General features: G+C 40.0%; 1 protein-coding gene across 9 annotated transcripts in view; it reads left to right on the top strand.

Annotated features, from left to right (window-relative positions):
- LOC104067363 (cytosolic phospholipase A2 epsilon-like) overlaps positions 1-13,471 on the top strand; it is a 47,297-nt gene that overhangs the window by 27,764 nt on the left and 6,062 nt on the right. For 4 of the 9 annotated variants that reach the window (XM_054066793.1, XM_054066795.1, XM_054066794.1 and 1 more), the window contains exons 9-20: positions 443-612; positions 741-833; positions 1,242-1,279; positions 2,498-2,633; positions 4,257-4,393; positions 4,678-4,903; positions 6,170-6,284; positions 6,714-6,851; positions 8,252-8,359; positions 9,433-9,621; positions 10,519-10,685; positions 11,406-11,592. In XM_054066793.1, the coding sequence (XP_053922768.1) occupies positions 443-612; positions 741-833; positions 1,242-1,279; positions 2,498-2,633; positions 4,257-4,393; positions 4,678-4,903; positions 6,170-6,284; positions 6,714-6,851; positions 8,252-8,359; positions 9,433-9,621; positions 10,519-10,685; positions 11,406-11,592 (1,704 nt within the window). Of the gene's footprint in view, positions 1-442; positions 613-740; positions 834-1,241; positions 1,280-2,497; positions 2,634-4,256; positions 4,394-4,677; positions 4,904-6,169; positions 6,285-6,713; positions 6,852-8,251; positions 8,360-9,432; positions 9,622-10,518; positions 10,686-11,405; positions 11,593-11,701; positions 12,520-13,471 lie in introns of all 9 variants that reach the window. The other 5 variants (XR_008449938.1, XR_008449940.1, XR_008449936.1 and 2 more) reach the window with 3 other exon arrangements.

Below are 13,471 nucleotides of genomic sequence, written 5' to 3'. Positions count from 1 at the left end.
CTCAGAGCACACATAACGTGCCCCGGCAGGATTAGCTTCTCTCTTCATATAAATAGGGTCATCCGCTGCAGAGCCAGATCTTATTTTACGGGACTGAGAACTTCTGTTGCTCATTATTTAGCCTGGGATCAGGACAATTCACAGTGCAAAGTACCTGGTTGCATTCACTGTGACATGATGCAAATGCAATACAAATGCAACCGCCTCAAATTCAGTGTCATTCACATCACACTCCCATTCAGCTTCCTGTTCAGCCTATTGTAAAGCTGCAACCACCCAAAACGTTTGGGTCTTTACCACTTTCAGAAAACAGCTTTCCAAATACAAAAGAAGAGGAGAAGGGATTTTTTTAAAGCTAACTTTTGCTTATTTTTTTTCTATTTCTCTTTTTATTTTGTGATTAAAAGTAACTTTTTGTGTGCATTTTATCTCTTTGTTTTAGAGAATGAGCTAACATTTACAGTGAGAGGATCCTTTGAAGAAACCCAGAGAATTTCAGTGGGCTGTGACTCCTGCTCGCCTCTCCTAGATCCCACTTTCTTCCACTACGCCAAATACAAGCAACCCTCCCTGGATATCGTACTTGCAAAGAAGAGGAGGCTTCCCGCTTTTGTACGTTACACAGGAATATGGTAGACAACACAGACAATTCTATGATCTGAACTTTCTTTACATGTGAGTAGGCAGCAAGAGCAGAAGATTCCTATCTTAAGAAAAAAGCACTCCATGCTCTTTTTCAGTGCGCCTGCGCATCACGTGGAGCAAGAAGGAGCAGAGTCCCACTGACTATCCCTCTGAAGTTGCTCCCTTCCGAGCAGGAAGTAGTTGGCGAGGTAAGCATCCACTGGGCATGGGCAATCCTCTGCAGGCTTTTAAAAATCTTTGCTGATTCCCAAGAAGCAGAAACAGAAGATTGCCTCTCTTTATCCAGAGACAGTTGTTTTCGAACCTCCCTCAAATCTAGGGCAATGCATAATGAAGTAAATTATTTGGAGTAAAATAAAGTTGAGAAAGCCAGGGGAGAAGGAGGAAGAAGAAAAATATCTAAGCTGTTGTTCATGCTCTTTCTGTTGTCCATGTTCTTAGCCAGGAAACTCTATCTCCCAGTCTTGGTTTAGTGAGGTTCAGAGCTTTGTAGATGTAATGATGACCCAAAAGAGCTATGTCTCATTCTGAGTGGGGGAAAATGACTGTTTTAAACAAAATAACAATATTCATAATTTCACCTGTTTAATTTTCAGCACAGAAAATTTGATTTGCACTTTAAGTTGAAAAAATGGTAAGATATATTATTTGTTATCCTTCTGTGTTTCCCTCTTGGTTCTTTGAAGTTGGAGAGTTATCAATCAAGTTCCAATCTTTTTGTTACTGCCTGCATCCTGAATGCTGACTCATCTTCATTTGAGACTGTAAAATAAAATTGACTCAGTACACAACACAGATTTTCGGGGACCATGAGTTTATGTAATGGGACTATAAAGTGAGTTAAGAAAAGGTTTCATAAAGGTTTCATCAATTTTCTATTGATATTTTGCTGAAATCAAAATTATGTGCTATGGGCTACTGTACACACTCTTCAATACCTCTACAAATTATTTCCAAATGCAGATTTTCAATAAAAGCAGCATTTCAAAACTCACTTAGGAAGCTTCCTCTTTCCTTAGGTCAGCGGGAAAAATAAAAAAGAAAGACAGAAGTCAAAGTGCCTGGTCATTCTAGAATAGTAAAAATAATAAAATAATAAATGTACTTGTATTTATTTCTAAATATCTACTCAAAGAGATAAATGCAAATTAACACAATCAAGTGATTGCCCATTTCTAAACCAAAGAAACACATTATGTATTCTGAGATATGGTTAAGGCCTTAGTAAAATTTATAAGATGAATATGTTATGTTATGGAGGAAGTTCTCTTCCCTTACAAAAGCAAACACATCTTTTATTATGCTCTTTATTTTCAGTAAATATGTTACAAGATAGACATACAGTTTATAGCCATCATTTTAAAACATCTTCCTTACCACACGAAAGATTTTCACAGCAGCTTCCAAACTGCAACTGTAGTGTTTATATATACCCATAAATTATTAGATACACCCACATAAAAAAAAACCCATCCAAACACAAAAATCCACAACTTCAGTCCGTGATATATAGGTATCAGTGGAAGTTGGTGCAACTTTTGAAGATGTGTTTGAAAGCCACCTTTAAAACAATGCCATCTGCAGACTTTTGGCTTTCTGTTTGAAAGGGAACAATTCAGTTACCTGTAGCTATATTTAATTTTGTGCACCTCAGGCAAGAAAAAGAAACCCTCTCCGTCCAAAGCAAGACATACTGTTGTTCTCCAGGAACAAACTAAAACATTTCATCTCTTACTGCTTTGCTTTATGTAGATGGTAGATGGTGAAGGCAGGTCTATTTACAAAGTAGCAGCAATTAAAATTCTGAATTATACTATAAACATGATGTGAAATACCTGACCCTCTGTTCCAGCCAGGAAGACCTAGATGTACGCCTGGGGTTTGACCTGTGTGCCCAGGAACAGGATTTCATTCACAAGAGGAAAAAAGTTGTTGCAGCTGCTCTAAAGGACATTCTCCAACTGGAGGAGGACTTGCAGGATGATGAGGTATCTGAAACATCATTTTTCTCTGCTTTTTCCACAGCTGAGTGCCAACATGTAGCATTTGTGTTCAATTCCTATTTTACTGAAACCAGTGCAAATTTTCACGTGCAAGCTTAGGGCTGACTTCTCAATTCTAAGGAAAAAATGAGTAATCTTTTGGAACACTAATAAAAACCTACAGCCCTGTTGCTGCAGGACCTATCTTTGTGTTGAGTAGTAGTCTGCACAACAATGCAGAGAAGTACTAGGTGCTCCCAGGACCAAAGCCAAAGTTTCTTTCAGGCCTCGCAGTCATCTTCGCCAGATCTAAACCATTGATTCAGCACTTCTTTCCCTTATGGTTTAAACCAGACATGATTTTGTTGAGCCTTTTTGTGCTGGCATTTAGGCTCCCATTGTCCCATTAGACAGCACACTGCCAGTCTAACTTCAGGATCTGCTGCAGACAGAATGTGCAGTTGCTTCACAAATGGGAAGGATAACAGAAAGTCACAGGGAAGCTGTGGCTGCCCCACCCCTGGAGGTGTTCAGGGCCAGGTTGGATGGGGCCTTGGGCAGCCTGATCTAGTGGGGCGTGTCCCTGCCCACTGCAGTAGGGTGGGAGCTAGATGATCTTTCAGGCCCTCCCAACCGAAACTATTTTATGAAAGTCCAAGGCAGGGAAAAATCAGACTTCTCTTTTGTCAACTATTCTGCCATGATTGCAGTGTGAAGCCTGAACTCAGATGCAGAGATGACAAATTTTCCTTGTTTTGCCCTGAACACTGCTCAGCAGGTTTTTTGCACAGCTGGACTTTTAATGCACAAGACCTTGTCTCTAAATGCCAGCACTAAGCTGTGGGCCATTTCCTTCCCCTCAGATACAGAGGCACCAGTACTTCCCCGCAGAACCACCTCCTTAGAGTCTCCTGACGATTTTCACAAGAAATTAATTCACCTCAATGCGTGGTAGTTATCGTTATTGTTAATGGAGCCAATTCATATTTATGGATTAAGCCTTTTTCTAAGGTGACCACATCCTGGATTTCTGTATCATCATAGAAAGGAGTAACTGTAGCTCTCTTGCATATCTAGTATTATATGTACATCTGTGGGGTGTGGAATTGGTCGGGCTTCTCTTTCCCTTCAGCAACTGTAAAAAAGGATGGTGTCTAGTCTCAGGGGATCTGAACTCGTCCATGTTATAATACCTCTTGTATAGCCTGTGAAAAACTATACAATAGTAGAAAATGGCTTTAGCAAACTTTAGCAACACAGAGGTTATTACTACTCACATGAAAGCTGTGAGACAGCACCTATGTTTTCTGGACTGTTGCATCTGATAAAAATCTGGTACAGATGGCAGGAAGCACAATCCCATTGGTTTTTTGCCTGTTTGGGTTATTGGTTTTATGATAGAGCACTGAAAATATAATGTTTGAGATGATGGATTTAATGCCCTAATGCACATGTGCTTGGCTGAGGAAACCCCATTATTAATTCAGGGGTTTTTTTCTCCTTGCAGATTGGTAGCATGCAGCATCCTTATTACTCTATCTGTGCTGTAACTTTCTCTTTTCTAATCAATTATGTCTCTCTCCCTTCTCAAACTGTGTCACTAAATGCATGTGTCTTGGGGTTGAACAGGTACCTGTGATAGCAATCATGACAACAGGTGGTGGAACCAGAGCTCTGACGGCCATGTATGCTCACCTTCTCAGTGTGCAGGAACTTAATGTCTTAGACTGTGTCTCATACATCACTGGTTTATCCGGCACGACATGGTAAGACCAAGATAAGGAAAGTTCTTCATAGGAATATTCTATGTGTGATGTCAAGAAGTGATCTGAAGAGTTGTATCATCTTTACTACCAAGAAAGGACTTTCTTTTTCTGCTGCAGCTTTTTCTTATTTCCTTCAGTGGGTATTTGCCAGCATTTGGAATTAACTAAGTTCTGATTAAGCATGTGGATGCTACCACACACATATATGCTTTTCATGTAAATCAAGGCATGATAAGTTCTGAAAGCTCTGCTTCAGAACTCACATTTTCCCTTGTGTTTCATAGGACCATGTCAAACTTGTATGAAGATCCTAACTGGTCCCAAAAGGATCTTAAGGAAACACTCAATGATGCCCGAAAGCATGTGCTCAAAAATAAATTCCTTACTTGTTTTGCTCCCAATCGTCTGAAATACTATTTGAAAGAGTTGTGCCAGAGGGAACAGGAAGGACATCAGATAAGTTTCACAGACCTATGGGGACTCATCATTGAAACCATGTTACATGATAAGGTACAATAGCAGCACCTTTCTCTTCAGATTTGCATATTTAGTGAATACAGAGGTGAGGGCAGACAGTAAATCAAAAAAATGGTTGAGATTGAAAGGGACCTCTGGACCTTTATCGGAAAACGTGCTCAAGCAGGTTCACCTATAGCTGGCTGCCCTGAATCATGGGCTTTTGAATACCTCCACAGATGAAGACTACAAATTTTCTGGGCAATATACGCCAGGTTTTTATCACCATTTCAGAAAAGAGGGGGTGGGTGGATGTGTGTTCCTGTTTGTTTGTTTGTTTTTCAGATAGATGTCTAAAGCATGTTCCTTGGTGGTATCATTCCTTGTGTTTGATGGCTGTGTGACAAGACAAAGAAAAATCACAAACACAAACCCAAACACAGTATCTTTGAATTGGTAATGGGATTATGTCACCTTGTTGTAAACGTTTCTACCAAAAGGCAATGTTCAGGCTCTATTTTAGTATTCACGAATATTTCCTTACCAATAAGCCATTTATACTTAAGAAAAAGAAAACATGCCCCCTCTAATACAAATAACTCCACATACACCCAAATTTCCACAGCACTGTGTGAGAAAGTCCTGGGGGTGGCTCAGCAGGAAGGTGTGGGTGTCCCTGCACTGCTTTTTCTGCTGGACTAGCACCAGCCAAGGGAAACCCAGTGGCACAGCCATCCCACCAAGGGTTGTTCCAGCAAAGCAGAGAACCTGCAACTCTCCTTTCAAGGAGCATCTGGACTCAGCACCTTCTCAGGCCTTGGCACAGCTCCTTAACTGTCCTGCCCTTTCCATTCTGCCTGATTATGCAAGACGCTCCATGGCAGAAGCAGTAAGGTCAAGGCTCATTTAATATTAACTCTCTCTGTCACTTGGCTCAACCACAGGTCAGAGGAAAAGATGATTTTGGGGGCAGTCAGAGAAGAACTTAAGTGTTTCTGAATAAAATATTTCATGCCAAGAATGCTTTTCAAATACTTCCAGCTATTTTCCTGAAATAAATGTGAATAACATTTTCTTCCTACCATTGAAATCTCAATTATTTTTTTTTCAGCATATGAACTTAACTTAGGACTACTTGTGTGCTGAAGTGCTGGGGGAGGGTCAAAGATAGGTATGATAGCATCTCTCTGAACTAAGCTGGTGGGAAACATCGTACTTTGAGTTCAGCATGCACTGTGTTTTCAGAGCCCAAGCTCAGATGAAGTGAGAGGCTCATTGTGTCATCTAACTGTCCTCAGCTACTGTCCCTCTTTAAAACAGGAGGAGCCCCATAAGCTCACAGATCAGCAGCAGGCACTAAATCAGGGTCAGAATCCCCTGCCCATCTACCTCTCTCTCAATGTGAAGGATAAAATCAGCGACCAGGATTTTAGAGGTAATAATACTCCAGAATTGCATTTCACCTTTAATCCCAATAAGGACCAATTTAGGACTAGGTAAAGAAATCAGTTCAATGCAAAAATCCTCTAAAGGATCAACCTACCTAAGAGATGAATTTGTTATTAATAGTTAAATTTTTGTACATCTTAGCACATTCAGCTGTATTTGGGATCAAAAGCAGGATGATAAGGACATTACCACAAAATTACCTGCTAAATTACCCCAGAAATCTAAAGTCTGCAGAGAAGTTTAGATGTAAGAGGACAATTTACTCTCCATGCTGTGAAATCCACGGTAACTAAATGTCTGTCTGCAAAGCGTGTTAGTTAGAAATTAGTCTGCCTTAATTTGGCCAATATTATATGTTTCATTCAACTAATCTGTGCCTCTGCTGCTGTATTTTATCTTGTGCTTTTTCTCTTAGAATGGGTAGAATTCACCCCTTACGAGGTAGGATTCCTGAAATACGGTGCCTTCATTCATGCAGAAGATTTTGGTAGTGAGTTCTTCATGGGCCGTCTGATGAAGAAAATCCCAGAATCCAGAATCTGCTTTTTGGAAGGTGATTTGTTACTCCATGGAAATGCAATAATAATCCACTTCTGTGCACACTGTTCTGAAATGAAGCAGATAGTATATTTTTTATATAGTAAAATATTAGACCTGATAACAGGTCACTATCTGCAGGATTTTTTATTTTCTCTGCAATTTTATTCAGCTAAATAGATTTATTTTTTATTATTTCATATATAGTTATGCTGACTGATGTGAGGCCTTCACCACGATGATATGTCTTTGTCAGCAACAAAAGTTGTGTAACATCACCACTAAGTTAAATTATCAGTCTCTTCTGCAACCTGAGTTTCTAAAATACACCTTTTTAGTCACAATGTTCCTGCCACAGCTAACTCTAATTAATCCTCCAGGATAAAACTTCTATTTCTAAGTGTAAATAGGTCATAATATTTACCTTTTTTCCCTTTTGCGTAAGAACAGTAAAAGCAGAAAGGAAATCTTTTTTCCCCTTTGCAGAAGCAATCTCTTGCCTCATTGTTCTTCCTACTTCCAACAATTGCATAAAGGAAGTTTCAGGAGGTGCTTGAGAAGTCAAGATTATTTGCCTGTGTGGAGATTTCACCACAGCCAGTGGTGAGGTGTAAGGAAACAGTCAGAATCTCCCCGACTTCGCTGCAATGTCAAACAAAGTACTCAGGTCTCTCCTTCCATCATTAGAAATGCCAGCAGTTTACCAGCCCCCTCCCTACACCTTCTTCTTCCTTGATCCCGGATGCTGGGACATTTGCATCCCTGTTCCCTGTCAATCTCTCAGAATCCCCTCATTCAGGCAGTGCTAGTTAGTTCAGTGAAACAGGTATTTGAAAGGTTTTCAGCAAATTCCTTCACACCCCAGGACCTGAACAGCACAGGGACTGACTACAAAGGTCCTGCAGTTCTTTCCTGCATGGCCAAGCCATCCCTCTCAAGGCAGGCTGGCACTGCTGGGTCAGGCAACTGCTAGGCTGCTCAGATGCAGCCTCTTCTGTCCACCACTCAGTTCCTTCCCAGAGTGCCAGGTTTAGTTCTGCAGTTGGGAGGGTCCAGAAGGGTGCCGTTGCACACCAGGCACACCTAACCATACCAGGTATGAAAATGATTGCAGATAGGTGGCAGTCTGGACTGCCAGCAAGTTTGCTACATCTGTTTCTAGTGGAACTTGAAAATGTAACCCAGATATGTCTTAAATCCTCAAAAAACAGAAGTCAAATCAAAAGACCCATACATCTAAATTTTCAATTTTCAAAACTTTAAAGTCAGATATCTGACTTAAGTCAGGTCTTGACTTAAGATAATGTAACGAGTAAATGTTTCTGAAGAATGCAGAAGGTACTGACAGTCATTGTGAATGAAAATGCTTCCAGGTCTTTACCAGCTTACTTTCTGCCAAATATGTCTATGCCACAGGGATCTGGAGCAGTGTATTTTCCTTGAATCTTCTGGATGCTTGGTATATATCTGTTCATTCAGAAGACTTCTGGCATAAATGGACCCAAGACAAAATTACTGACATAGGTGGGTTATTCTCATACCATTGTGTTATTTTATCGTCTCTTCTTTTTCTTTGTTTTAGTCTTTGTGCTGCCATTCTCTCACTGAATTTTTCAAGCCATTTTGAAATTCCCTCTTCAGGGCTTCCTATAACCCACATGGAAAGCAGGTGGAAGCTCATGCCAAGTATTGCATTACGACAATGATTTCAGTTGTGTGAGAAAAGAATCCACGTGATCTGTCACAGGATAAAAAAAGAGAATGGCCATAATATGAGCCATTTTCAGAGCACAAGAGTAAAACTGGAGAAAAATATCCCTGTAGACTAGAAGAGGCAGGAGGCCTTCCCTTGCAATCCAGTCTTCCAGTTCCTCTCTCTTGGAAACTGAAGTATGGCATGAGGCTTCATCGAAACAAGAGCAATCACTATCCCTGCCTCTCTGGATTCTAGAAAACAGAGATACAAAATTCACTAATATTGCAAGTCATTCCAAACTAGTCCTAAGGATGAGATTTGCAGAATGTGCTATCAAATTAAGAAAGATCTGCAGGGCTGGATTTCGAGGAGAAACACAAAAGAGATACACTACAGAGAAAAAAGATGAGAATAAAGAGGAATGTAGCAGAAAGGGTGATTTATTTTACCTTCTTGCACTTGTACAGGTCACCTCCTGGTTGTTAAAACAAGGAGATTGCATTTGCTAGCAAGGAAAATTAATTATGTTTGTGTGGCTGAGAGATTACAGTTCTGCTGCTTTCTTATGTGTGTGGCTGAGAGATAAACTGTAACATGGAGTAGCAAAGGAGGACAGGATAAGTGCAGGACAGTGTAGTAATCATAGAAAAGCAAGGGAGGTAGCAGTAAATGAGATCTTAATTTACATACAAACAAGGCCTTTACCACTGTGAATTCAGAAGAACAAATTTTTTTCAAAGCTTAGCTGAAAAACTGATGTTTGTGGAGACTCTGGAAATAAAAAGACAAAGAAGTTCAAGTTTTGCCAAACATGTTAAAACAAACTGTGATTGCACAGATTAAGATCAACAACAAGAGCACATTACAGCACATACAACAACTGTTACTCTTCCTTCTGCAGACGATGAAACCATATTCCCTGCAAGACCAAATGAGCTGGATACTCGACTGGTTTGTCCCACTGACAGCTTTTCAGAAATTTTCCGAGATGTTGCCACGTCACGTCCAGCAGCTTCAGAAATCAATAATTTCCTGAAGGGCCTCCAGATGAACAACAACTACCTAGAGAGCAAGTTTTCCAAATGGAAAGGTATGGTAATAGGACCCTGGTTTCACTTACGTTTTGAACTATCCTTGTGAAAAAAACAAACCTAATGCTTAAAAGATGATCAAGCCCACTGCCTTTTTGTTCTATTCTTGTCCTCTGATAATATTTGAAACCGCTCATTACCAAAAGCTAAAATTAAGCTATCAGAAGAGGCTTCAAAAACAAGTTCTTAAAAATTTCATGATTATCCTATTGCAGATCCTGTAGAGGGTTGAGAAAGACCTTAATTAGTCAACCAGTGTATATCTGCTGATGCGACAGCAAGCCAGCCCGCTTGCTTGTGGCATGGCACTGGTGTCATGATATGCTATCTCTTGCCCAGCCAGTACTCAAGGGATGTGTGAGGAAGCCCTGTCTCATTTACTTGAAAGTTAAATATAACTTTTGTAACCATACTGCCTGTTACACAGTGTGGGAATTAGTACTCAACCTGGTACCAGGTCTTCAATGTTGCACAAGGGGTTGTGCCTGTCACGGCTGCATACCTTAGTAGCCGTGTGCCTGTTCTCATAGCATGCAAGGCACCAAACATCTTTAACCTTTAGTATGTTGAGACAGTGAGTTACCATTTTAATTTCTTCCATATTAAGAAAAAAAAAAAATCTCAACCTGATCAGAGTCACACACAAAACCAGGGGACGGAATTAACTGTATTCTCCTGAGCCCCACGTTAACCCCTCTTAATCAGGGGAAAGCCAAAGAAACTGCAGAGTAAACATCAAAAAGAGGAAGCCAGATAAGGAACTGAGAAACAACTGAACTGCAACTATCAGCTCTATAGGTAGGTCTAAGTCCCAAGAAAAGCTGAATTCTCTTTTTTGTTAACAACTGACTTTCCTCAGCACGTCTCTTGTACTGAGTACAATGCTTCTTTTCTAGACTGTGAGCTTGACACTCAGCCCAATCATCTGACAACATCAACAGACTACCTCATCCTGATTGATACGGCCTTTGCCTTTGCTACCAGTTACCCACCCCTTATGAGGCCAGAAAGGAAAGTGGATGTCATTTTGCATTTCAACTACAGTTCAGGTTCCCAGACAGGGGTGAGCCTCCTACGTTCTTCTTTACTGATATGTCTGTTTCATCACTGAGTTCCCAGAATGGCTGATCTTCTACTCATAGAAACATTTGCCCCAGTATCTGAGAAGTTTAAGTAAGATAACAGCTTACTAGAGTCACCTATCTTTATTGAACAGTACAAGCATTATCAGTAAGTAAGCAATTAGTAAACTGAATCTGCCCATTATCATGTGTAAATGTGTTTTAGTTGATTTGAAGGCAGTTACATGTTGAATGAACGAAGCACACTGTAGATAAAACTTGTCTAAGACTTCTCAATTTAATCATATATATCCTTATGCATGGGAAAATGCATTTTAAGTACTATACTATCCTAACAAAAGACAGGTTTGATGCAGAAGGCCAGATATGCAAATTAAATGCAAGCACAGTTTTTATTCAGGAACTTTAAATACATTTAAATAAGAAGGCCCCTAAAGGCAGCATTTGTAATACCTAAATGTAGGACATAGATTTTCAAACACATGCATGTGGACCCAGATCCACCCCATTTGACTCTGGCCCTGCAGATCTTGGATTTGTATACGGTCTATAGCACCTAACTTGGTCACGTGCCACAATTTGTCAGAACTTGGTCCTTACTGCACAAACATTCATAGTGAATCTAGGTTTTCATCAAAGTCAGACCAAATGCTTCCCACATCTTCTGATATTTTCTTTTGTTTTCCTCCTGTGACAACCAGCCCCTGAAAGAAGCCTCTAAATATTTTGCAAACCAGGGAATTCCTTTCCCTACAAAGGTGCCAGATGATCAAGAAACTCCACACCTGAAGGAATGCTACATTGTTGGTGACAAGGAGAGTCCAGAAACACCTATTGTGATATTTTTCCCTCTAGTAAATGACACCTTCAGGGAGTACAAAGCACCTGGTAAGTTTACAGCTACTGCCCACATAACAGTGGCTGCCTTGTTTCTTTTTACTGTGCAATATTTGTTCTTCAGATCATCCTGTAAACACAGGTACATTCCCTTTCTTAGATTGGAACCATATCAAGAAGCCTAAAATATATCGGTTTTCCTGAACAGTGGAGCAGCAGCTGGGATCGGCCTTTTACACATATGTCCATCTTCAGGTTGTTTTGGGGCTTTTCAGAGGTAGACCATAGAGCCTAGTGATGAAAAGTGCATTCTATTTATCTTCAGTGGCAGAAGTGAGCAGGGTTATTTCCTCTAATACTTGTCATCCTTTCCTGTTAGAGAATGTTCTGGGGAATCTAAAGATTTCATTGTTTAAAATAATTTCCAGGCATACAGTCAAGCAGATAACCTTTAAAACAAAAGTGTGAACTAGCAAAGTGAGGAAAATGTAACACTGAGCTATGCTGACAGCTTTGGTTCACTTCAGTGAGTACTACTTTGAAATTTAGGAAGCGTTTCAATAGCAACATTGCTGGTCATTTCAAACAGATGGTTTCTAAGTCCTGTTACCATATTGCACAACTCCATACTACCTCTGTTGGTGCCAAAAGTCTCAGTTACTCTTATCCAGACGATAAAATTCCTAACTCATGCTATGAGAACACTTATTTTTTTAATTACTTGAAAGTCCCACAGTATACTGAAACCCTAAAGTTCTGGGCTTGTATACAATACATTAAATTTAATAACAAAATAAATGCTGAAACTACTGCCACAATTATATTATTTTTTTTTTACTTTTTTTTGTTTAAAGCAAATAATAAAAAATCACACAGTACTTTTGCTTTGTAGATATTCTGGATTGAGTTCATTGCACAACTGAAGTATGCAACTGTGGTTTTGAACAGGATTCAAATAGTATAAGGGTATTTACACAGGTACGCATACTATTCTACTCCAGCTTTTAGCATAAAACAGATAAGGCTGGGTTTTGTAGCTGTCCTTTGTAGAAAGAACTAAAGAAAGGAGAAAAGAAAAAATGACTAGAACAGGAACTAAGAACTGGCTTCTGTACTGTTCTGTGAGGGAGTTTGCCTCCTTTCTCTCACTTAATAATTTCCAGAACCCACAGTGATGTTATTCCTAACTTAGCTGTCTAATATCAGGTGAACATCAAATCATGTGCAGATGCTACACGTCAACATAAATTATGAGGGAATCTAAAAAGGAGTGTTACTATACATGAAGACATAGATGAAGACCTGCATGATATCTGATATTGAGGCAAGCCTGTGCTGCCTAACTGGCTCAGCTGGTAGCTGCAAGATGAGACTAAGCAGAAAAAAAAGAGAATGGGTCCCTGTTGGGGTCCCATAGGTGAAGTCTTTGCTGAGCTGACATGGAAGGGCTCAGCCCATACAACTTTTTGGGAGAGCTGACACTTCTCAGCTGAAAGCCAACCTCTGTGGTGGTAGGACAGATGCTGCAGAAAGGCCTGGAGGCTGGGCATGGATGTTTACCATTTGTTAGTGACAGGCAGAGAGATCAGCTTAATTTATAGCACTACAGCATGCTCTAGGCCAGACCTAGACTGTACAGCTCCTAAAGTATTAGTTCAATTACATGAATGGGCGATCTTTCCATAGTCAGTTCATCTACCCGCTTGTTTAGCAATTTAGAGCATGGGAAGTAAATGAGTAAAACTGACATATTCAAACTGTTTTACTCCTATACTGGTTAGACTGTTCCACAACTGTAGAAGAAAGAGGAATTCCTTTGTGTGAGGCAGCTTAGACTGCTTCACTTAAGCAGTACCATTCACTTATAACTCTTTCTGCAAAGCCAGGATGATTACATCTATCAGACCTGGAGTGTCTCTTCCAGGAAAAT

The sequence above is a fragment of the Cuculus canorus genome, chromosome 5 (genome assembly GCF_017976375.1).
Source record: "Cuculus canorus isolate bCucCan1 chromosome 5, bCucCan1.pri, whole genome shotgun sequence".
NCBI lineage: Eukaryota > Metazoa > Chordata > Aves > Cuculiformes > Cuculidae > Cuculus > Cuculus canorus.
The sequence above is the reverse complement of the archived record's forward strand: the minus strand, read 5'-3'. Positions and strand labels throughout refer to the sequence as shown.